This window comes from Rousettus aegyptiacus, unplaced genomic scaffold (assembly GCF_014176215.1).
Source record: "Rousettus aegyptiacus isolate mRouAeg1 unplaced genomic scaffold, mRouAeg1.p scaffold_m13_p_10, whole genome shotgun sequence".
Classification (NCBI taxonomy): domain Eukaryota; kingdom Metazoa; phylum Chordata; class Mammalia; order Chiroptera; family Pteropodidae; genus Rousettus; species Rousettus aegyptiacus.
Window position 1 is genome coordinate 30,702,894 of NW_023416285.1, and position 24,402 is coordinate 30,727,295.

The following is a 24,402-nucleotide window of genomic DNA, read 5'->3' on the forward strand; positions in this document are numbered from 1 at the left end:
ATATGAAAATAAACTTGAATGTATTTCTTGCACCTCCAGTTTTAGTATTTCTCCTTATTTTTTGATCTTCAAGCTAAAACTTTCTTTTCTTATATATTTAATTTTCATCATTTTATATAATGCAATTAGAATTATACTAAAAGTTGTAAGTTTTTCTAAATTAAAGAATAGATATTAACTTGCTTTAAAAAACTCGAGTTTTTTATTTCTTGAATTAAATCATTTTTGCCTATAAGTAAATATTAGGCCTGTTCCTATGAAAAAAGTGTGTTAGGTATGGTCACTTAGCAGAAGTGAACTGGATCAAGACATCTATTTTAAGCATATATAATTTTCTCCATAAAAATAAAAATAATTTTCTTGAGATTTCTACAGAACTGATGTCATTAGCCTTTAATTGGTTTATGGTCTCTGAGTGAGGGACAAGATGTTAAATTGATTCAGGTAGTGATTATTTTCATTTGACAACTGATTAAATAAAGTAGGAACTGACAAGTATGACTGTATTTTTAAAGTTTATTCGCATCTTTATCATCAATTTAACTGTTGGCTATGCTTTACAAATGTGTTTTTTTTTTTGAAAGAAGGTAAGGATGGGTCTAGAGGCAAAATCATTCATTTATTCTACCAGTATTTCTTGGGTGATGTCTTAGGGCAGGCTGTGGGGAAACAGAGTCTGAGATTTGTGTGCAGCTCTATCGGTGAGCACTTTCAGGATTAACACCTATGGGGAACTGAAGGGAGTAAAGATTGGAGAGAGGAAGAACTTGAACTGTGGTTAACTCTGGAGCTAGGATGGCCCTCCAAAGCTGTTCTGAGTTTGAGGTGAGGGCACTGGGCCTTTGCTTATGTGATGTAATCTTGACCAGGTTAATCCTGTATTGACCGGAGCAGTGATGCATCCATGAGTGTACAGTTACCAGCAGTCAGCAGCCAGAACTCCTGGAAGCTGGGAGAAAGAGAGCCTTGATTCTGAAAGGGGATCCTGACTAGAGGAACTGGGCAGTGCCCCGCAGCATCTACTGCAGTTGCCCACTAAGATTCTGACTTTGTTCGAGGCACTGGAGGTACCACATTGAGCAAGAGCAGACATGCTCTGTTCTTTGAAGAAGTTGGTGTCTAATAAGAGACATTTAAAAACTATGCAAATGAAAACAAACTTGTGGTTGTTACAGATGCTAATACATGGTATTATGAAAGCCTATATTGAGAAGCCAAGAACCTGTTATGAAGCTACAGGTAAAATACTTTAAAAATATGTACTGATGATAGTCAAGCTAATTCTTATGTGAGCTCATCTCTGGTTTGCCTTCTCTAATGTAAGCTTATCCTGTATTATATTGTTCATGCTGTTTTGTGTGGACATTGTTTAACTACTCAATAACAATTTCCATATTAACACGCAAACCCTCTCCAGAATGCTGAAGAAATCTCATTCAGATGATTCAGCTGATATAACAATGATAATGTTATATTCCAATAATAATGGAAAAGTGTTATTATACACACATTGGACTTGATTGATTGAGAAGTCACAATTGCAGTTGTGCTATTTTCTGTTGGACTTGAGGTTTTGAGGATAAATTGTATTTTTTAACTAACAGAAAAAGGATAGCCAATGAAGGAAAACTTCTGAGGCTGCTTTTTAATAAGAATTTTATTAAAAGAATAGCAACTATTACTTCTGATTATAATAATGTAATTGCCAAGTGCTTATATGGATTATTTTACTTAATTCTTATTAGCCTACTATTCTAAGAGGTTTACACAGATTATGTGATGTAATCTTGATAATATCTATGAGAAATAAATTCTATTATTATCCACACTTTACAGGTAAGGACTCTAAAACTAGAGTCTTCACAGAATTAGTAAACAGAAGAGCCAAGATTTTTAAAAAATTGGCCTTCTGGGTGTAGAGCTTTTCTTAGGGACGTATTGGTTATGTTTATTTGAAATAATGTATTGGTAGGAGAAAAATCAGGAATGGTTGAAAAAAAAAGTTCATAAATTTAGAGGAAAAGAAATAACTTTAAAAAGTGCTCCCTTGCCTTATACAGATGGTGAAATTTAATAAATGTATCAAGGCAAAGGTTTGGCCACCGTCAGTTCCCATACTTGCTCCCAGTCTCCTTCCTCACAAGGCAAAGAGAGATCTTCTGTTGGATCCTATTACTGCCCTGCCTAAACCTTGTAATAGCTTCCTGTTACATGTTAATATACATTCTTTGGTGCTTACTCCTGTAACCACAGATGGTGTCCCCACCCCGGCCCCATTCAACTTTGCTCAAGTCACAAGGTTTCTTTCAGTTCTTCTAAATGCTAAGTTCTTTCCCACTTCAGACTTTTGCACTTGCTATTTTCTATGCCTAGAATGTATTTCCTTCTGCTTTTCACATGACTGAGTTTTTCTCATCCATCTGATCTTGACTGAAATGTCACTTCCTCAGCAGAGCCTGTCCTGACCATACTATTTTAAGTTGGTTTCCTCTTTTTCTCTCTATCTTTGTACCCTGTTTCCTTCATAGCACTTGCCGTAATTTGTGTTTATATTATTTGTTCCTTTGGTTATTTGTCATTTAGAGCCTCTACAGTACTACAAACTCCATGAGTACAGGGCTGGAATCTATCTTGCTCCCTTTGTTTTTTCAGAGTCTAGCCCACTGTTTGGCAGAATTGGTGTTCTCTATTGTTTGAATGAGTCATCATCTGTAATAATATAATGGTCTTTTTAGTCAAGGCACTGTGAATTTGACTTTTTTAGTTACTCTCCTTTTTTAGATCCTTTAGAGATAGAATATAGATTTAAATTTAAATATGGAAAATATAAATTTTATGTGAAAGTCATGTGGGCCCTGCATAGCACAAAAGGTGTATGACTATTAAAAGAGTTCATATTCATTTTAGTAAAAAGTTTATGTATTACCTTCTATAACAATAACAGTGGGGAAAATTTTTTTTCTAAATATGAGATAAAACAATTTTAGACAAGTTGACTATCAAATGGTTATAATACTGTCTTGTCTTTGGATAAATATTAGTGTATGAAAAGTTGCTCCCCAAAATAAATCTGATTCAGCTAGTTTTAAAGTTAAGTTCACAAACGTTTACCATATATGATTATTACAAAAGACAATTCGATGGTCATAATATTCTTTATTAATTAAACACGTTTACTGAGTATCTGCTGATGCCCAGGGATATGAAAGAGAAACATAAGCAACCCTTGTCCTCATGAAGCTTATAGTCTAGTGAAGGGAGAATGATTTAATTAGCAGCCATTCTCCATTGTATATGAATTTACATTCACATCATTGCTAACACTGATCCAGATACACACATTATATATCCATATTGCATGTGATTGTGTAGAAGTCTGATATTACTTATGCACATATGGATCTGGTAACCCTTTCATGAGTCCTAAGTGACAGAGATTGCAGGTGACTGGTAGACAGAATGGTCAACTTCAGTTCTTTGAGGCCCAAGTAAGATGCCTTAAAAAGTCATTTTCATTTAAATTTTTTTTCTAAGATAGTTCAGCCCCACACTCCAAATAAGTTGGATGGACATAGCTTATTTTTAAAAATGAGAATGGGGAGCACAGCATAGGGAATGCAGTCAGCATTAATGTGATGGCTAGGTGTAGAGCCAGATGAGAGAGAGCAATTGGGGATCGTTTCATAAACGATATAAATGCCTAACCAATGTACTGTATACTTGAAACTAATGATAAACATAAGATTTTAAAAAGGGATTTCTTCTTAAATTGTATAAATAATGTGTAATTTGGGCAATTTAAATTCAACTACATAATTTTTTTTAAAAAGCTTTTTATCATTTTGAACTAATAGCTCAAGCACCGTCTTTCATGCATTAATAATTTATGTTAAAAAAGCCAGTTATCTATGTTTTACTCACTAGTAATATATGTATGATTGAAAAGTTTGTTGTTAAGAAAGCCTGTTTGCAGTAATTATTTTTGAATAACCCTTGGAGACTTCACATTTCTTCTAAACAGATTAGTCCTTTGCTTCTTTAATAATTCTAGAATAGTATTCAGACTCTATAATTTGAAGATTAGAAAACAAACCACAGGAGAATTTGGTTTTCAGGCACAAAGACAAGGTTAAGTAAAAGGCAATCATGCCATGCTAATATTTATGTTTGTACATTTTCCACTTTGAACATGTAAATTTCTCACAGTCCTATTAACTGCCTTAATTCATGTTAAAATGGATGAAGTTTCTATTAGTTTTAATAATTTGCTAAAAATTCAGTATGACTTTGTGATACCAAAAAAAAATTTCTTTTTTTGATTAATAGGTGCTTTACCTAACCTAAAACATTTAATAAAAAAGACCTGAAAATTCCTCCATTAGGACTTCACGAAATAGGTATTTTCATTTGGGTTAAATACCTAATAATTTAGTTCATTTAAATTATTTTTCATGACTTTTAAACTCATGCATGAAGGCCAGTTAACTTGGTAATAGAAAGTGAAAAGTAAACATTGTAGGCTAAATTCCCCTATTTACAGAGTGGATTTTCGAAAGCGTTTTAGGATTTATTTACATTTTCCTTAAAATATGCAAACAAAATAAGCATTATTCTGAACTGTTTTAAAAAATGAAAATATTAAAAGTGTACATCTTCTCTTTAAAATGTCTCTGATTTACTTTAGTTCACTGCTCTGTAAAGCGATACTGAAGATCTAAGTCTTAGCTTGCTAAGTCACGTTGGGAGGCCAGCTGGTTCCCGCACACAGGGACTTTTTTGGTTTTAGCGTTGAAAACAGTGTGCTGGGGAAGCTTCCTCCTCAGTTCAGGATAAATCAGGGTGGTTGGCTACACTAATGTCAAGTTTAAAATCCTTCTTACCTGGTACTCTTCCATTCAGGTTTCTAGATAGCTATTCTTTATATGTGTCTATTTTAAAATTATTTGTGATGTAAATTTTCAGAGGTTCATTTATACTTTATGTATAGTGTCTTCTGAAAGTTTACTTTTTAGGAAGGTGGTCTTCCCTTTGAAAGTAGGCATAGATTTAAAAAAAAAACCCGACATTTTCATAGTTCACATTAAATTTAGATAGTTTATTTTGGAAGAGGGCCGCCTAATAAGTAAACTGACAAATAAATAAGAAATAAGAAAATCAGAGATAGTGAGCTGAAAAATGTGGTCATGCTGGTTCGTGCTGATGACGTCGCTTTGGGAGCATATCAATTTACAATGAAATCCTTCAAATGAATATGAAAAGAACAGCCCGATTTTATTTCATTGGTAGATTTAATTATTTAAACAGTATTTTAATAAACTTTAATAGATGTTTATAGTTTTATTTATTACTGAGGATTTTTTTGTTGTTGGAATACCAGAATATGTATTATGAAAAAGGAATTATATCAGTTATTAAAATTGGCATTTTCAGAACAAATAAAAAATATAATATTCTAAATTTGAGATCATGAAACATTTAAAACTGAAGAGTATTAGGAAGGAGGTTTTATATAGAAATTGGAAAGCAGTGAGATATGCCTTTTTCTATGAAGCCGATTCATGGTATGACCAGTAAGCAGTTGAAGGAAAGCATGTAAAATTCAACTCATAACTATTTGGTTTACATGTGGTCAGTCATACGATATTGAGGCCCAAAACTGACTCACATATGAAGGAATTAGAGAAGATCAGAAAGTCTAAAGGCTCCCAACAAGAGATTAAGCATTTATTGCTATTGCGTATGCTCTTGGTTATTTTATTTTGGCTCTTAGTAGTGTCACTTTGAGTAAAGTAGCTACAATATTTTTAAGAAAAAAACTCCAGCTCTACTCAGTGGCCAAAAATTATATCTTAAATCCTGGCAGGCTGTAGAAAAAATGTGTGCCATTGATCCCAGGAGGAACCAAATGGCTCAGTCAGCACAATTCATCATTACTACTGGAAAAAATAACTCCGCATGCCTGCCCTGCTCATGGTGAGTCAGTGGCATCATATTCATATACTGACAGCACTTTTTTCTTTTTAGGAATTACCCTCTCTATCCTGAGCCAAAGCACATGGCAGTAAGATTAAATTAAGTATCAGTGTTCTAAAGAGGAAAGGCCGATATGTTAATTTTAAATTAGTGGTTCACTCAAAAATATTGAGTAAGGTTTACCTTAGGTGCCGAGATGATGACAGAGGTCAGTCTAATTTCCGTCTTCACTTTGGGGAGCTTTTGCTCTTGTGAAAGATATGAAATATATTGAAGTAATTTTATAGCATATAATGCCGAGTGACAGGTAGTTAAGAGTAGGGAATGAGGACTTATAGTTGGGAGGGATTCTTTTGTTCAACAGTAGTAGGAATTTTTAATTTAATATTTTAATTAAGATTTAATTATAGCTCTGATGGATCCAATAATCCATCAAAAATTTACCAAACACCTGAATAAATGAAATATTTAAGAGAATAAAAGATGAGTAATAAACAATTTAAGTTTTTTAAGTAAGTCACAGTCCAATGAGGGAGACAGACATGTAATGAGTATTTACAGCAAGATATGATAAATATTATAATGTGTCTGTAAAGGATATTATTTTTTTGTGTTTATGGTATTTTATATATGTTTTAAATATATATATGCATATATATTATATATGTATATTATTTATATATATATATATATATATATATATATATAGTTTTTTCACCTAAGTCTTCAACACTAGGTTTAGTTCAAATGGGAAAATATATACCACATTATCTGATTAGTATAGCTAGTCTTCACTTGTCAAATCAATAAGCCAAATCAGACTTAACTTTTGGTAAGAAAAAGTATGATTTAATTTTTCAGTATAAATAAACTATGCCTCCTTCCCCAAGCATCTCATTTCTGATTTCTAATTCTAAGATAGATGAACCGACAGATAGATAAATAGGCTGGCCTACGCATTGGTAAGGGCGTGGAGTCTGGCCATGAGTTAGTGGCTGGATGAAGTGACCGCTGCCTCCCACACTTCTTGCTTTGCTCTTACAGGCCTCTCCCTCCAGAAGAGAGGTCTGAGTTGTCTCTAGTTGCTTGATGCTCTGGAGATTTTTAAACCCTTGGGCAATGCGTCATTCTAAGATTTGCAAAGTGGATAAGAACACTGGTGAAAGAAAAGGAGCAGGAGTGTTGGTGGGAAAGAAGAAGCAGAGTGTTCTCAAGGAAGTAGTTTTAAGAAAGGAGGAGATTTGGGAATTCAAGATTTGGAAATGGACTTTTATAAAATTATCCAAACTCATATGTACCTTGGAATGACTGTATTTTGAAAACACTTCATGAAAGATGGGTTATGAAGTGTGAATAGGATTTTCCTAGATGAGGAAGGTGGGGAGGAGAGATAGTTCATGGAAAGGCACGGACAGTTCACAGAATACATAAAAAGTCTTGAAAAGAACATGCTGTATTTATGGAAAGTAGAGATTCTCATGGTGACTTCAGGATGGAGTTATGTTGTGGGAGTGGCAGGTGAGACCAGAGAGCCAACTGGGTTTGGTTTGTGAAAAACTTTGCACGCTATTAACATCTAATTTAGATCTTACTTATATAGGCAGAAGGAAGACACAGTGGCTTTTTAGTTGGACAGTGCTGTTATGTGAAGATAATTCACAGGGAAGAGTAAAGTTTAGAGGGGAAGTTGGGAGGTAAGATAGGAAGCAGAGAGATTTCATCCATTCTAAAATGAACATTTTTTCCCACACATTTCTGAAATTGTGGCTTAATAGTTGATGAAAGTTATAAATTAATGGCAGTATTTTTTCTTCCTTAAAGATGTATAAAATAATGATATATTTTAAAGTAGAAGTGATGTTGGTTGTAAAAGTAGGACCTTTCCTATTTCTCCATTTGTTCTTGTCATCTTCCTTTCTTGTCCTGTTTGCCTGGGAAAGCAGCTGATCACTCTGAAAGCATCCACCTACCTTTTAGTTCCCTCCTTTTCTCCTCTCCCTTTTCCTGCTGTCTTGTGACAATACTGAGAATAATATATAAGACCAAAGGGAGCAATTAACTCAACATTTGGCCCAGGGATTATAGTAGAGACTGGACTAACTTGTGACTAACTCCTAAGGGCTCAATTTATGTTAATGCTGCCTTTAGATTCACTTTCTTCACCTGAGAGGAGACTGCCAAACTCCCTAGTTGTTTATTTAAGCCAAGGTTTACTTTTGCAAAGAATGAATAGATCAATATAAGAACCAAATAGGGTCCTTGTAAAGTGCCAGTCAGAGAAAAGAGGCTCTCACAAAATCAAAGTTTTGCTCAAATGCGTGTCTGTTTCTAATATACTTGGTAAATGAATCTTGAAGGACAGTCACCTTCTTTGCACAAAGGAATTTGCAGTGACAAGACCCCTCAATAGGTAGCTGGCTTCCTAGAATTAGTCTAAAAACTCAAGCCGTCTTTAATTTGGAACTAGACACTTAAAGTTCATTCAGAGCCTCTAGGTATTATCTCCCAAATGTATTGTTTTTATGTACATATATAGTGTGTATAAAATAATGAATAATAAATCTTAATTCTGACAATTACATTACCCTTTTAGTATTGTATTGTGTTGCTTCTCCGTAATTTATTTCTTAGTTTGTCTGGAATTATTTTTCAGTTGGTCCCTAAAAATAAAATTCTGTATTTTGTACAACTGCAGCACATATTTAGAGAGATACAGTTATTTATTAGATTCAATTTATCATTCTATTGTATACTTCAGCCATTTTCAAGCTAATATAACATTACTATTAGCAATGGCTTATTGTTTCAGTGCTGTTGAGTGGAGTGGTAGGAGTTTACATGCTGGGTGTCCCATCAAAAATAAATTCTCAAAAGAGCCCTTCCATTTTGCAAATTGGAAAATCAAAACCGGTATCTCATGGGACAGCACCGACTGGACTTTCCTGGGCAGGTTGCCTCTGTAGAGTTAATATCTACTTACAGATCTTATCTCATTAAATGGCTGTCTTTCAAAATAGTTAATTGCCATTGCCCCTTGTTCTCTGGTGATTAATAAAAGACTATTTTACCAGAGATAGAATTTACCTTTGTTGGGTTGCCTGGCCCTCTCCTGGTTCCAAAGTTTAAATCTTTAATAGTTGGTTCTTTATGAATTTCATCAAATGATTCTAATTCACAAAAGCATCTTTAGAAAAACAGCCCTTTGGTATGAAGGATTTTTTTTTTTTTTTTTTTTTTTTTGCCCAGATATACATGGAGAGGCTTTGTTTGATTTCTCACGAACCAAATTAAAGAGTTCTGAATGAAAACAATTTGAAAAGATAGAATGTAAAACTCTTCATTGCATAGTATCTTCAATCAAGACTTTTTATATTATTTAAGTGTTTGGTTTTAAGTTTCCATATCTAAGATCGAAATGGTTTGTATTTAAATTCCATGCTTTATACAGATTTCTACAGACACTGTGGATGCTGTCCATTAATAATTTCGAACTGTGATTCACTTCTCATAAAAGTTTCTACATATTGATAATCTGCATTTAGGATTTGAGATTTTTACAATTCTGTAGCAGTGTTTCTGGAGATATATACTGATATATGCTGAAAGAATCATCTCATGGTGATTTCAAGAATTCCCTGTTGAAGTGACTAGGGAATTCATATCATGAAAAAGAAACTGAAAAACAAGTATTTTAGATATTTGTTCTTTAGTCAGGAAAAGGAGGTTGTGTTTCTTTAAAATTATTTAACATAGTAAATATTTTGTGCTGTGTAATTTTATTTGTTAAGTACAGCTTGAATCATTGAATAGAGAATACCCTTGAAAGGCCTGTTGCAATGAGAAGAATTGTGTTCATTCTCCTTGAAGCACCACTAGTGTGATTGGAACATGTGGAGGAGAAGTTAAAGTTATTTATTTATTCTTTCATTTATTCACTTAGTTAATCCAAAAAATACTTACTGAGTGGTCTTCTGTGTGTAAGGTATTGATCTAAATATTCACTTATCCATAAAGTATTTCTTGCCTTTCAACTGTTACACTATAGAGTGAGAGGAAGACAGTTGACGAATAATGGTAGCATTATATGTGCTAAGACCACACAATCCTGCATATAGAGCAAGAGGAGAGAATATAGAGTATGAGGACAAAGCACAGGTCAGACATAAGGGAAAGATTTCCTTGGATCTTAAATTATACATAACCCAATCGATCTCTTAAGAAATTGATGGGCATTTATTTGCCTAAGAGGAACTAAGATGGTATGAGCTTCCCCCCCCCCATAAGTGTATTATATTAATTAATATAGTTAATGTGTATATAAGTATATGCAATAAGTAAATATGTCTGTGTATGTATGAATGTATAAACCTATATACCTATATACCATTACCTATATATACCATTATATAATGGTATATAAACCTATATACCATTACCCTACAGACTTATCCATAGGACCACATTTATTTTATTTTTGGAATGCTTATTTATAGTAAACCCTGATTTATTATAAAGCACCTGTAAACATTTGTTTCTTGGTGTCAGTATTTCTCAAACATTTTTATCAGAGGACACCATGGCTTCAGAGATGAATGAAGCAAGTGATCATGTTCTTCTGGGTTGAATGAGAGGTAACAGGTCTCAGACGTTCTTGGAAGGGGAACGTGTTTTGAAGTTTTAGGCTTTATGTGAAAAATCATGCAAGCATTTCGCCCTCCTCCAAATATATGTGTTTGTTTCAATACAAGGAAATATTTTCCTGTTAGATCTTTGAGTGGAACTGTCACTTAAAGATGTGCCAGGTTGTAATGACTTCCTGGTGCAAGAAACACAGCTGTGCATTTAGAAATTTAATTCAGAGTTATTTCTAAACTGGGGAGTTCAGTGAATTAGACTTGTTATGCTTCTCTGACAGTCGTTGAAAGGGTCCTTAAATAAACTTATTCATCTAGCAAAATTCTTCATATCGATGGTCTGCTGTCCCTGACTTTGGTCATCACGTTTGTACTGTTCATCTCGTTTGTGCTGTCTTTCTCAAGTTTGTACCATCCATCTCAAGGAAGCCTGGGCAGTCGGAACATACGACTGGTTTCCAACTAAACATAGCAGATGTCAGGTGGTCCTAAGTTTTTAATTTTATCACTCTTTTTAAGAAAGTTTGCCTAGGTATGGATGTAATAACAATGAGGTTGGAGAAAAGAAGGAGACTGTGTTGGGGGGGAGGGGTCGGGGGGAAGGGGTGACCATGGGAGGGGAGGAGTGTTCGCAAGGAGCCTGGATTCTCAGAAAGCTCACGACTCATGTTTTAGACAAGCTGTCTCAGCACAAATCGGTTCACTAACTATGTTAAAATCCTTCAGTGCTCAGGTCCAATATCTATAAGATTTTCTTCACATAGAAAGAAGAATAACATTACTTTAATGTTGGAATTTCAAATTTTCAGGTACCTCAACATCAATATCATGACAGTATTATATAGCATCGTCCATTATCCATCAGTAGTTTGTATTCAAAGCAAATATGAATTTTGTATTTGTTCACCACCATTTTTTTTTCCTTATTCCCCACTCTCATGCACTAATGTTCATGTTTTGATGGAGAAAACTCAGAATTTGATTACCAATGTTTCTGATATTGATATTTGTGTTTTATAAAGTTTGATACAAAATGCTCACTCTTTTTTTTTTTTTTTTTTACAATTTACTATTATTATTGATGCCTGCACCACCTGGTCTTCCTAAGTGGTCTCCCATCCAACTACTAACTAGGCCCAGTCCTGCTTAGCTTCCGAGATCAGACACTGGGCTTGTTCAGAGTGGCATGGCTGTAGACTATGGACAATAGCTCCACTGGGGTGCGAACCCAGGACCTTCTGCATGTAAAGCAGATGTGTTAATCACTACACCATGGAAACAAGTCCCAAGATACTCACTCTTCAATCTACATTTATCTCAGATATTTCAGAAGCAAAAAAGGAAGGTTCTTGTTTTCCTATTAGTATTTTATTATAATTTCCTATGAGTATTTTATATATAACCTACTTTTTTTTCTATTTAAAATTCCTCTTAACTGTCATAAAATGTGTATATTTAATATTGTTTTTAGACTTATCCTTAAACACATAATACAATTCTAGTTTGCTGTGCCTGTTACTGATAAAAACATTCTGGAGCCAATACATTCTTTGAAATACAAAGAATTCTGTATTTCAGAGATACTTAAAGGGACATTTACAAACTGGCCACCATTTTTACTGGAAATTTAAAATTATCTTTAAGTAACCAAGGCTTGCATAAAGATTTGTGACCAATGTGCCATTATTGAGAGCTTAGTACATTTAAGTGTTACATTTCTTATATTATTAGTTGATTTATATATTCAACAAATTTTATTGAGCCTCTATTTTTTAGCAACAGTCATTTTTTTTCTAAGATCTGGAAATACAGTAGTAAGCACATTCAACAAACATATCTTTGTCCTCATGAACCTTGTATTCTGGTGGGTCTGTGACAGAAAAAGATAGGTATGGCATGGTACATCAAATAGTGATTTTATGGAGAAAAATGAAACTAGAAAGGAACCTGGAGAGTGCTGGGGATGTTCAATATAAAATAGTGTGGTCAGGGAAATCTCAGAGGTGACATTTGGAGGAGGAGCTACAAGAGGTGAGGAAGTAGCCTGGGAGCTCACATGGAGGAGTTACAACAAGAGCAAATTTTAATCGCTGAGGTAGCAGCGTATCTGGTGGCTCTGGGAATCTCAGAGGGTTGGGTTGGCTGGTGCCTAATGAGTAAGGTGAGAGAAGAGGGAAAAAGGAGCTCAGAAGAGGGTGTGTTGTTTGGGGGCAGAATGGGAGGAAATCATATAACATTTTGTGAGGGCTTTGGCTTTACTATATAGAAGACGAGAAACCTCCCAAAGTTACATACTTTGTTATGTAACTTTGGGAGGGGAACACACAATACGATATATATATATATGACATACTATTGAATTGTATACTTGAAACTTATTTGATTTTATTAATTAGTGACACCTCCATCATTTTTAATTAAAAAAAAAAAGATGAGAAACCATTAGAAAGCTTTAAGCATGAAAGAGTTAATGCAGAATTCTTAAGAAACCCTAATGGGACTTTGTACAGTGAAACCTCTTATTGATAATATTGACTGGTTTTTCTACCCCTTCCCTCAAATTTCCTTATTTTTCTGAATATTGAATTTCAGAAAATGTTATGTTTATAATATACATTCCTAAAATTAGCTGTGGCAGATTTTTCAATGTTTGGTTTCATGATTTAAAATATAGAGCAATTATTAGTGCAGGCAGAAACCAGACTACTGATTTCTCCTTAGTACTCTGGCCGTGACATTTTGAAATAGAAGCACAGAGGTCTTAAAGCTGAGTCCGTAGAAGTAAAAGCTATTAAAGGAGATTTTCAGACTAATAAACATTTTCTTGCCCTAGTTAATAGACAAAATCGGACATAAAGAAAAGAAGGAGTTAAGTGGTTTCACTAATATTTTCCTGGATTGTAAAAGAAGTAGGGGTAGGATGGAATGAAGGGAAAAAAATAACGATCTAAAAAAAAAAAAAAAAAAAAAGCTTGGGAATCCTTGAAAAAAAAAATCCAGCTGGTTAAGACATAAAATTAAAGTAACCATATATCCTGTTTATTTCCCAGGACAATTTTGATTTATATCTGTTGTCCCAGTATAATTATTAATAGTACCCCTTTTATTCCTCAAAGTTGCCTGATTTAGATCATAAATAATGTAGTTACCCAACTTGTAACTCCATAATTATTTGTGCTTTGTATCTTTTATTCTAAATCATTTCATTTTTTGGTGTTTTCATAATTTTAGTTTGATTTGGGGGTATTATTAGTATTCATTAGTTCCATATTTTGTTTTCTCTTTAAAAAATTGTCCCCTGTGGGAATACTTTTACAGTTTAGATTAGAGATTGTTCACTTTTTAAGCAATTAAGAAAAGTATGCCTTATTTTAGAAGATGCTTAAATTTAAGGTGTGTGGTTTTTTTTTTTTTTAATGTTTTTGTCTTGTGAATGCTTTACTAATATATTACCTCAATTGGAAACATCATTATACTGGAAATATCACTATAATGTTCTTATACATATAGCATTGTGGAGTCATGGGAACAGAACTAAATTGAGAGTCAGGAAACTTGAATTCTAGTTTTGTTTTATCTAGTAAGTGGCGTTATAATTTTGCCATTATCATTTATCTTGTCTGTGCTTTAGGGCTCTCTGGCCTAAACTGTCATATGCTATTGTGTGGAGCCAAAGAGCTAATATGTTTCAAAGAATTTTATAAATTATCATTTCTATCTAAATCTGAGATTGCATTAGAGCTGCAGAAAAAAGGAAAGCCCTCTTAAGTGAATCAGTTAATTTTTTTTCCTAAGGAAGTTCTGAACCAGTAAGTTAATTACCTCTTTTCCCTAGGGAATGAATCAGCTAATTATAAAGAAAGAGCCAAGGTCAAATTTAAGCCAATCTTCCCATTAGTCTAAGAGACGACTCAGTTCATCTCTTGCATGGAGATAATGCAGGAGCTAATGTGAAGAGTTTGACAAGTCTAGGAGCCTGTGCAAATAGACCTGAATAGACTTTTCTGAATGACTTAGTAATTTTATTGAAAATAATGTGCATTAATAGGCTGTCAGAGATACCCAAATGTCTATCTTTCAAATACAAATACGTTCCGGATTATGTGCCCCAATGACCTAAACAATTGGCATAGATAATTAAATTTTAACTATGTCTTTGCGGCTAGCCAATCCACCTTTATATCTGTGTCTCAATGTAGGACATATCTTTTATCAGAGTTACTGGAATAAGAATGACTCTGTTTAAATAGGCTTAAGCATATTCCTTTTTAATAATGTTCATTCATAGTTTTATTGTTTGAGTAGATCCTCCTTCTGTCCTCCTACAATTGGCCTATCTTTGATATAAATGATATTTTTATGAACCACATTTTTATCAGTACAATGAATCATCCATTCCTGGTTACCTGCCAATAATAGATAGTCATGACCTTGGAATAAAATAACAATTGGGAAAAATAATCTGATTTCCATATGTGATGTTGGGCAATGTAAAGAGTATAAGGTGTGCCCTTTCTCTAGTGCACATTTACTCACACATACAGAAATGAAGGAAAAATGAAGTTAATCTTTCGTGTGATATTATTTTTAAAGATTGGAAAAACAATGACTAAAAAGAGCAATTATGGTATACCATTGTTATTGAATGTATTTTTAATGTGTGTTTGGGGTGGGGTTAAGGGTGGAAAGTTTTACAAGCTAGATATTTGATTCAGTATGGGAATGAATTCTGTCCATTTATATTATGTTTCTCAAATATGTTTTTTGAAATTAAGTGGCTCTTCTACACTAAAAAGAAAAAGTAGAAAGAAAAAGAATGAATAAGGAAAAGAGAGACGAAAACAAAACAAAAGATAACAAAGGAAAACAGAAGAAAAGAGAAGGAAAACAAATAAACAAAAGCTCCTGAATAACTCCTGAGACCGGTTTTTGGTATAGCTTATTTTAGCTTTGGGTTTTGTTTTACTGATACTGGTGATGCTGGTGGTGCTGGCAGTGGTTGTTGGAAGGAATGGATTTACATTTAAATGTGATGTATCAGAATAAGTAACAACAGATTTTAACAGTGAAGATTTCAATAGGTAAAGATTTTGTAATTCTCAACAGTTCATCTTTAATATTACATAGTATCGAACCAAATGGACAGGAAGTCACATGCATGATTTCAAGAGAGCTTTGACTGAAAAGTATATTGATATGAGAAAATTAAAAACAAAAATGTCAAGCATCTTGTATATTTTTAAATTTAGAAATTTTAATAATTTTTCCTACAATAGTATTCTCTCGATTTTCATTTTTAAGGAAAATATTACAAGCATGTTTAGCTTTTGCCCAGTGTTATGCAGAAAATGCTCCTCTAAAGCTAGATCTCTGTTATGTTGGCTGTAAAGATCAATTTCAAATATCTATGCCATCCCATTATTTAGAAAGGGTTTGTCTGACCTTTTTGATTTTCAGCTTTACCTAATAAAGTTGTTTGTCATGAGAACCTAATCAGGTAATGCATATTGAAGCACCCAGTGTGGTGCCTAACTGGTGAGCCCCGCAATGCCTGGTCCTCCTTTTGTCTTTGAAGATCAGTGCAAATAGCTAGTAGAAATTCCAGGGTTATGTAACAGTGTGCTTGCCACAAAGCTACCGCTGTTACTTCAGATGACTTCTAAAGTAATATACACTGACCAGAGTGATGATTTTCCAAGTGGTCTAAGAAGTTTGATAAATGTTTATGATGATTTAAAGTATTTTCAGAATTCACTTATAACCTGAGCTCCTAAATTTAAATACAGGTTATTTTATATCTATGAGAAGAAATGAGAAAATTTCAATAGGGAAGATCTGTAAAAAAAATAAAAACGAATTAAGGATTAGTTAGATATCTTCTCTTCATTAGATATCTCCTATTTTTAAGTGTGTTTTGATAGTGTTAAGAACACAATCTAGAGGAGAGAGCATATGTGTAGTTTAAATTATCTTGGCTATCAGGTGGTGCTTAAGATGTGCATTTACTTTCAGAAGGAATGGATTTTGTTCCTTGAAGCAGTTTAAAAAGTAACTAACTAAAGTCATTATGTATTATTTTTGTACCATAAATGTGTTTGGAGTTGTAAATATTATTATGTATTAGAAATGTGTCTACTCTGGTGTGATACGGTCATCCCTCAATGCGGACAGGCGGGAACCTCAGATTTGCCTTACACTTCTACATATGTGCCAGCTGCCTTTATTAGAATTGATTTTGTATGTGGTTTTTCAAAAAATACGCTACTTGAAATAGTTTCATATATTCATGGTTTTTAGCAAAATGAGCAGAAGACTTAGAATTCCAATTTGGAATTGTTGGTTTTTTTTTTTTTTCCATCTGTGAAGTGATGCTGGCTAGAATACCTTTTAATTCTCAAAATACGATTTCTCTTTAAAACACACATGAGTGATGTGACCGTGAATATATCAGACCTGACAAGATTAGAAGTCTTTTACATTTATGTAAAATATTATTTTACTGAGAATGTTAGTATAGACTTATTTGCATCTATTATGCATAGCAACTACAGAGGCAGCTGTATATTTCATATAATTTGATGTGAATCCTTTATAAGGGGCACAGTAGTGTGACCTTTTTATGGTCTTTAGATAACCTAGCACCACATTTCATATTTTATACAATGTAGCATTGGAATTAGTGCTTTCTACTACATAGCAATTAGTGGAAAATTTTTATAAAACCTTGAATCAATAGAAGTAAGTCCTGTATTTGGAGGAATTTGCAAGGCTCTCTCTTATCAAATTATATGAATGATTTTATCTTAGAATTGTTGAATTCTATTTGACATTATATTTGATAATAGAAATTCCCTGTTCGCTGGAATTTCTGGTGCAAGACTGGCTTGGGGTGATTTGGAATAGACTACTTGGATTTTAATGATGGTTTACTTCAAAAAGGACAGTCTGTTTCAATAAAATCGCAGGAGGAATTTAAGGCAAAGGGGGTCATTTGGGTTTAGCCAACATTTCATAATGCAGACCTACATTCAGGTTAATTTTAATTTATCAAACTTATTAAAATGTGACTAGCATACATGCTGTAATTTAATATAACCTTTGACTGTGTGTGAACGTGTCTGTGAGTTATTGATAGGGAATGTGCAAGAGAGTGATTAGATAACAGATGCTGTCCTCATGTAAATTGGGAAATTGGAGAAGTAAAATAACTGAAGCGTTGCATTTGCATGTAGTAGGTAGGGAGAATAATTACATCAAGAACAAAAAAAAAACAGCTATTTCCATAGTGCTAGTTGTACCAAGACAAGTATATTTTTTCTTGGTATCAGAAAAGCTAGATCTTTTTATTAAAACTTATTAATCTCCAGCTGAGGAAGCATTAGTAATTCTGTTAAATAAAATGCACTGTTAATACTGTCTATTTAAGAGATTATGTTTTAGTTTTATTATTTTTTAAAAAGGATTAAAATAAAACTACAACTGCTTTTGGTGAAACAGGATAGGTTAATTTTCCCTTTCTCATTGGACTATTATTTTAAAAATTAAAAGAAACAAACAAAAGGAAAAAGAAAACCCAAAACCTGCTGTAATTGTGGAAAGCAAAGCATTGGGTATATATAGTATCATTTTAAGAATGTGTTCTTTGAACTTGTGTCAGAGGGTTTGATAATTTAGGTCTTGTAAAAAATTAGGATACTAAATAATCTGATTTCCTTTATGATAAAACTATTCATATGTATTTGTAATCTTAACTATGTAAGTGTCAGTGAAACATGTTTTCTTCCTAAGTGTGATCATCTGTTTTACATTTAATCGGAGAAAATGTCTCCCAGTTTTCTGATTATAATGATAACATGGCATGCAAGAAACCAGAGCATGCTAATCAGACCTCATGATTATAAGTATCTTACTTCATGGAAAATGATTATTATGGATGTTCAATAACATTCATGTGACCACGTTTCATGTTAAGTTTCATTCTTAATACTGTAAAGTTATGCATTTTTAACTCATTCATGAAGAAAATTGGAAATTTTCTGACTTTGAGTTTTAATTCTCTCATTTCACTTTGCAACTTATACAATAGAGTTTAAAAAAATCAGTCTGCATCATTTCATAGAACACATTTTTTTTAACTGACCCCTCCCAAGATGACAGAACCGAAGACTGTTGTGTGTGTTGAATATTCATTTTGTTTTGGTGTTGACTACCTTTTAGATCGCTTTAATTTAAAGAAAATAGAGCTTTGAGGAATAAAAATTTTGTTTATCATGGATAGTTCAGAATAATGTGATTTAATTTCCCCTTTGAAATAACTTATAAGCAATATTTTCTTATAAGCTGGCCTACTGAAAGCTAGATAAAAGAGAGAATATGTGTTTAACTTAATAATGAGATTTTATCATCATAGTCTAATTATTTTTTAAGAAGAGATTAGTTCTCTGCTGTCTGTCTTTGCTCCCATGCTACTTTTTAATATTACTCTTAAGATTTGATTTGGAAGCTATCTCTTGAAAAGAATATACTAAAGCTTTACTTATAACTATATTTCTACTTTAATGCAATGTTCATAGTACTATAAAATACTTTTTAAGGGGAGAAAACATTTTATTAAAATATTATGCATATATTATCCTAAAGTAGAAGAACATGGGTATAAAATATTGGTGTCATTAAGGAAGTATAAGTTGGAAATGTCACAGATGTTCCTAGTGACCATCAATCATTGAGGCAATAATATTAGTTTTTTAAATAGAGAGAATGTCAACAGTATCCTGTGTATTTTTTTAACCACTAACTTTATCTTCAGATTTTCTCTAAATATCTTACTGTGATTTTAGGCATTTCTCTGCCTTTCTGTTGAGAGCCAGGTTATGATTGCTGTGTACATGGGTAGTTGGCATTAACACAGGTGTATTCGAAATATTCCGTACTGTAGCATTTTTCCCAACTTACCTTCTCCGTATTCAGTAAGCCCACATTATGCATGAATTTTTAAATTATTTTTTAAATATTATACTTTCCAGATGCATTAATTAAATATTTAGGAAAATTTTAAAGATGCACAAGATGATAAAATTGTAGCATATCAGATTTCGGCAGAGAATATGAGAACCCTAACCTCATCCTTCCATTATTACCCATTCTTATGCCCTGCAGCAAAGTAGGAATTTTAACATTGATTCCTCAACGCTTTGCCCAGTGTCTGACAAAGAGACACTTAAAAAGGTTTTTAAATGAATGAATAAACTCAGATCTCCAGCAGATGTTCTTCAAAAGGACCATGTGTTTATTTGTGATATGCAGGAGCATATAGATATCCAGTAAAACCTATAGAGAGTAAATAATGATAGAGAACATTCTTTTTTGGCTGCTGATTACTTATGTCTGATTTGAGACTTAAAAAAATAAGTATAATTCTGCCCATTTCAGCCCTCAAAACCAACCTGTGACTTTTGCTTTCACATTCATTTACTCCATTAGTTATCTGTTTCTTTTTTTCCCAGAGAACAGTTTATTTTATAGGTGAATCCTCACTACTGAAATGTTCTTATTTGTGTTCCTATCTTATCTGAATGTTGGATGAACTGTACTTTCTATTGTTACACATGATTTTTTCCTTTGTTTTCTTTAAATGAATTGTTTCTAGAAAGAAATCTAAACCATGGGTAATTTTTATTCAGCTTTCCTAGTGTTTGTGAAAACAAAAGTTGATGTTTTATACATTGAAGAGCTATGGGAAATCTTAGGTCATAACAAATTTTTAAAGTGAAGGGAAAAAAATAATTCAACAGTGAAGGCAAGAGAGTATGCTTCAGTTTTTCCACATTTCAACTCCAAAAAAAAGTTAGTCAATAAAATAATGGCCATTTTTAAGGAATTTTTCTTAGAGTAGTTAATTCTTTCTCCCTTTTCTTCTTTCTCCTTTCTTTTAATACTTTTTTTTTTTTTTGGTCATTTTCTCTTCTTTCTTCCCTTTTTCTTCCACCGATATGTATTTACTAAATCTTCTCCCTAATGAGCTCTTCTTCAGGATAGGAGGTTTATCCTCTAGGTCCAAAAGTAAAGAGGAATAATGAAACCATTACATTAAATTCTTGTCTCACTGCGACAAACAAATTCTTTATTAAGATGTAGATCCCTTCAGCATTACTCAGGGTCACTGGTTGGCCTGCATCCACCCTGGCAAGGAAGTGGAGACGGTACAGGGTTTACTCATTTTTGACCCTCAGTTTCTGACTCATCCAAACACTTTTGTGCAATACCCACACTGTACAACTGAATGCACAGGCCTGCCTTATGCTGATTTCTGTTTTTAAAAGTGTTCCTTCCAAAATTGTAGCCTGAGGAATGTCTCTAGCATTTGTTAAACCGATGAATTGGTTATATATTAGAGGTGAGTACTCGAAACCTTTGTGTAGTTTGTGTTTTCAAATGGAAAAGAATTTGGAGCCTATTAGTTAATTTCCTTATTTTACAAACAAGGAAACTGAGAAATTCAAAAGTGAAGTTTTAGTGGTGGAGTCTGAATCTCTGTGGGCTAATTAAGGACCAGTAAACGTTTCATTTACCCAGCATATAGAAAAAATTAGATTTGATAGTCTAAAAGAGGAATATTTTTGTGAAAGTTATTTTGAATACCAATTTTATTCAATAAATTAGGTAGTTTAGCGTGATATAGTGTAAAGAATTGAAATCAGATTTACCTGCATATGCATCCAAACTCTGTCAATATTAGAGTGAACTTCGACAATATAGTAAACCTTTTTTAATCTGTCAAGTGGGAACAATAAACACTCATTTTATATGGTTATGGTAAAGACAGATCTCAAATTCAAATAATCAAAACTCTTGACACAAGAACAAAGTGCTCCAAGTATCAATAAAATCCATACAGAAGGTCCAGCCTCAGTTTACCCACTAGTGTAGCACATTTCTGCAACAAATTTTGGAAGTATTTCTAAGAGCTAGCACAATTTAATTGATCTGTGCTACAAAATAGCATCTTTTACTTATATAATTATTGAAACATTTTTATTTTCTCTGACCATTTGAGATACATTATTAATATTTGGATAACACTTTAGGGAAGGGATTTTTTCAGCAGCTACACTTTCAAAATGGTGTTTGATATAATTTACCATTGATGTATGTGGTGATTTTACTCTAAGAAATAGGTAGTTGTTTTCAACAGGACATTTTGTAGCAAATGAGCATTTCTAGAAAAGTTTTGAAGGACTCACATGTTTTTGGAACGTAGGACCCGCAATCCCGTGATCAGCTGGAAATATAATTTTTAGCACCATGACTGACAAAAGTGCAGAAAATTCAACTTTCAAAAAAGTAGTTGTGTTCATTTGCTATCACCACCAGTTCCTTAATTTGGAGCAGTTGTCATTCATTTTGCAAATGAGAGGAAATACTTTATATAATTGAAGTTTATTTGGGGACCATGTTATTATTTCCCTGACACAGTTCAATGGCTATATAATATATTTCTGAACGAGAAATCATATATAATTCTGTGCAGTTTATTGATAGTGAAATCTCTTTCCTTTGTATTCATATGCAAGTTAGCCAAAAAGTTCACCTCAAAAAGCACCTTCATTCTTAGATCCTTCTATTAGATGTTGTTCATTGTTGGCACAAAAGTTCAAGACTTAAAAAGACTTTTCTTTTAATAAAGCCAGATACTTGTTTAATACAAGATCCTCTAAATTTGGTGATGATGCTGTCTGTCATCTATTGAATATGCCTTGTATTTCTTCACTACTTAAGTGCTGCTCTTATTGAGTTTTTGTGACACAATTTTTGTGTTAAATCGATCATGTTATGCTTCTAAATCTTTGCTCAGTGGCAAGCATTTTTAACACCGTATAGTAAAGTGTATCATACATTTTCAATAGATTAGCAATGTTTTAGAATAAGTTTAGTATATTAGCAATGCGAGGTTTGTTCTGGTGCAAATTATGTTAACTTTATTAGGAATTTTAAAAATGCTGAAATAAAAACAACTGAAGATTAGTTTTATTTTGTATAAAAAGACATTCGGATAATGGTGATCAAGTCTTGTTTCTGAAATATGTAATTGAACTTTCTCCTGTTGTTTATCTTTTTTACCAAAGGAAAGAAAATGTTTGCATAGTAACAAATTAAGAAGAAATTATGTTTTGCTTAATAGGTAACTGGATAGGTAATTAGGTATAGGAAAAAATAGAGAAAACTATGATTTCTTTTCTAATATTAGAAATGAGCAGTTTGGAAGAAATCAATATAATGTGTATTAACTAAAGCATTCTGTGTTTTGATAATAACCTGTTCAGTTACATACAAGTATTTCTTAGAAAATGAAGTGTATATTTATATTTTCTCATATTTTGCTTGATATTTCTTGGCTAGCTGAATAGTTTTTTTTTCTTTAATTTCATAGTAATTTGCATTTATATTTAAAATTTTCAAGACAATTTTCTCTTCTTGGCTTGAAGGCACTTATTATTTCTGGTAAATGTACTATTTATTATATTTTACATTATTTACATGATTAATTATAAATATTATTATTATAAATGCTAGCAATATAAATATTATATTTGGCAAAATGGCATTCCCTCAATGCAAATTCAATTCAGTGAATATATGTACAAGGTGAAATCCGATCAAAGGACTTGTGAGTTTTCTTAGCAAAGAGGCACATAGTTATACATAATTACTCTACAAGGATAAAAAAAACACTTGGTTATTGCTATTAGGATTAAAAGATTGTGTTCTAACATTTTTCTCTCTTTTTTAGCTAAGGAATTATATTAATTTAAATGAAAATAAGGGAAATCAGTAGGAGGAAAATTGCTATGGGCGATTATTGTCATGTACCTAATCGCTGTGCCAAAGATTTTGGATTTCTTTGCAGTCAGACTGTCACAGCACAACTTGGATTTTCTTTGCATTTGATTGCTGGTTGTTTCAATGCACTCTCCCAGGTGATCTCGCTGGCTAGTCACATCAAGAAATTTACCTAAATCACTCCCCAGATCACACTAGCTTGATAATAGAGAGCCATTACAGTTTCTTCTGCTATGGGCAGGGTCACATTCTTGAGTTTTAAATTTTGTTTATCTAATAGGTAGAAAGAGAACTTTCTCCATGGAGACATTTGTCAGTGCTGTTAGCCAAAGTGTACCTATGGCATGGGAATCAGCGCAAAATGAAGGCCTTTGATGATTCTTCATCTCTTTCCTGGTAAATCACACCTCGGGGAGCCACTATAGTTTTTCTGTTTTTGCTCTCATTTTAACAAGTCTCATAATAATAATACTAAGCTCTTACTGAACGCTTAGTGCATGTCAGCCATTGTTCTAAGCTTTTGCATGACATGTATTATTGAATCCTTACAATAGCCTTGTGTGCAGTAGGTGCTATTATTATATGCATTTTACAGATGAGGGAACTAAAGCACAGTGAGATTAATCACCCCAAAACTGAGACCCATTAAATAGCAGAAAAAGGATCTGAACTGAGTTTATGGGGCTTCAGAGCCCTGGGCAACCACACCTGCATCACCTAAACTTCTTTAATACAAATCTTTAGAAGAAGAGGGAGCAACTCTTTTATTTGAGAACAAAACTTCATTGTAATTAGTTTGAGTAAACACTTAAATGATTGACAGTGTTAGTTATCTATGACTGGCATGTTAAAAGGATGATCTGCCCTTCCAGATCACAGATTTAGAATGCTAGACACGGGTTTTGAACGTGGAAGGAAGACACGTGAGGTGCCTGCGGCTATGGCAGTCACGTCT

At 33.1% G+C, this 24,402-nt stretch overlaps 1 protein-coding gene across 4 annotated transcripts in view; it reads left to right on the forward strand.

The window, feature by feature from the left end:
• Positions 1–24,402, forward strand: part of PPP3CA (protein phosphatase 3 catalytic subunit alpha) — a 277,450-nt gene that overhangs the window by 96,213 nt on the left and 156,835 nt on the right. The window contains exon 1 of one of the 4 annotated variants that reach the window (XM_036227665.1): positions 199–1,239. The exons of 2 other annotated variants lie outside the window; for them this stretch is intronic. In XM_036227665.1, coding sequence (XP_036083558.1) covers positions 1,092–1,239 — 148 coding nt within the window. In that variant the 5' untranslated portion in view covers positions 199–1,091. Of the gene's footprint in view, positions 1–198; positions 1,240–24,402 lie in introns of those variants that run through there. One more of the 4 variants, XM_036227666.1, reaches the window with a different exon arrangement.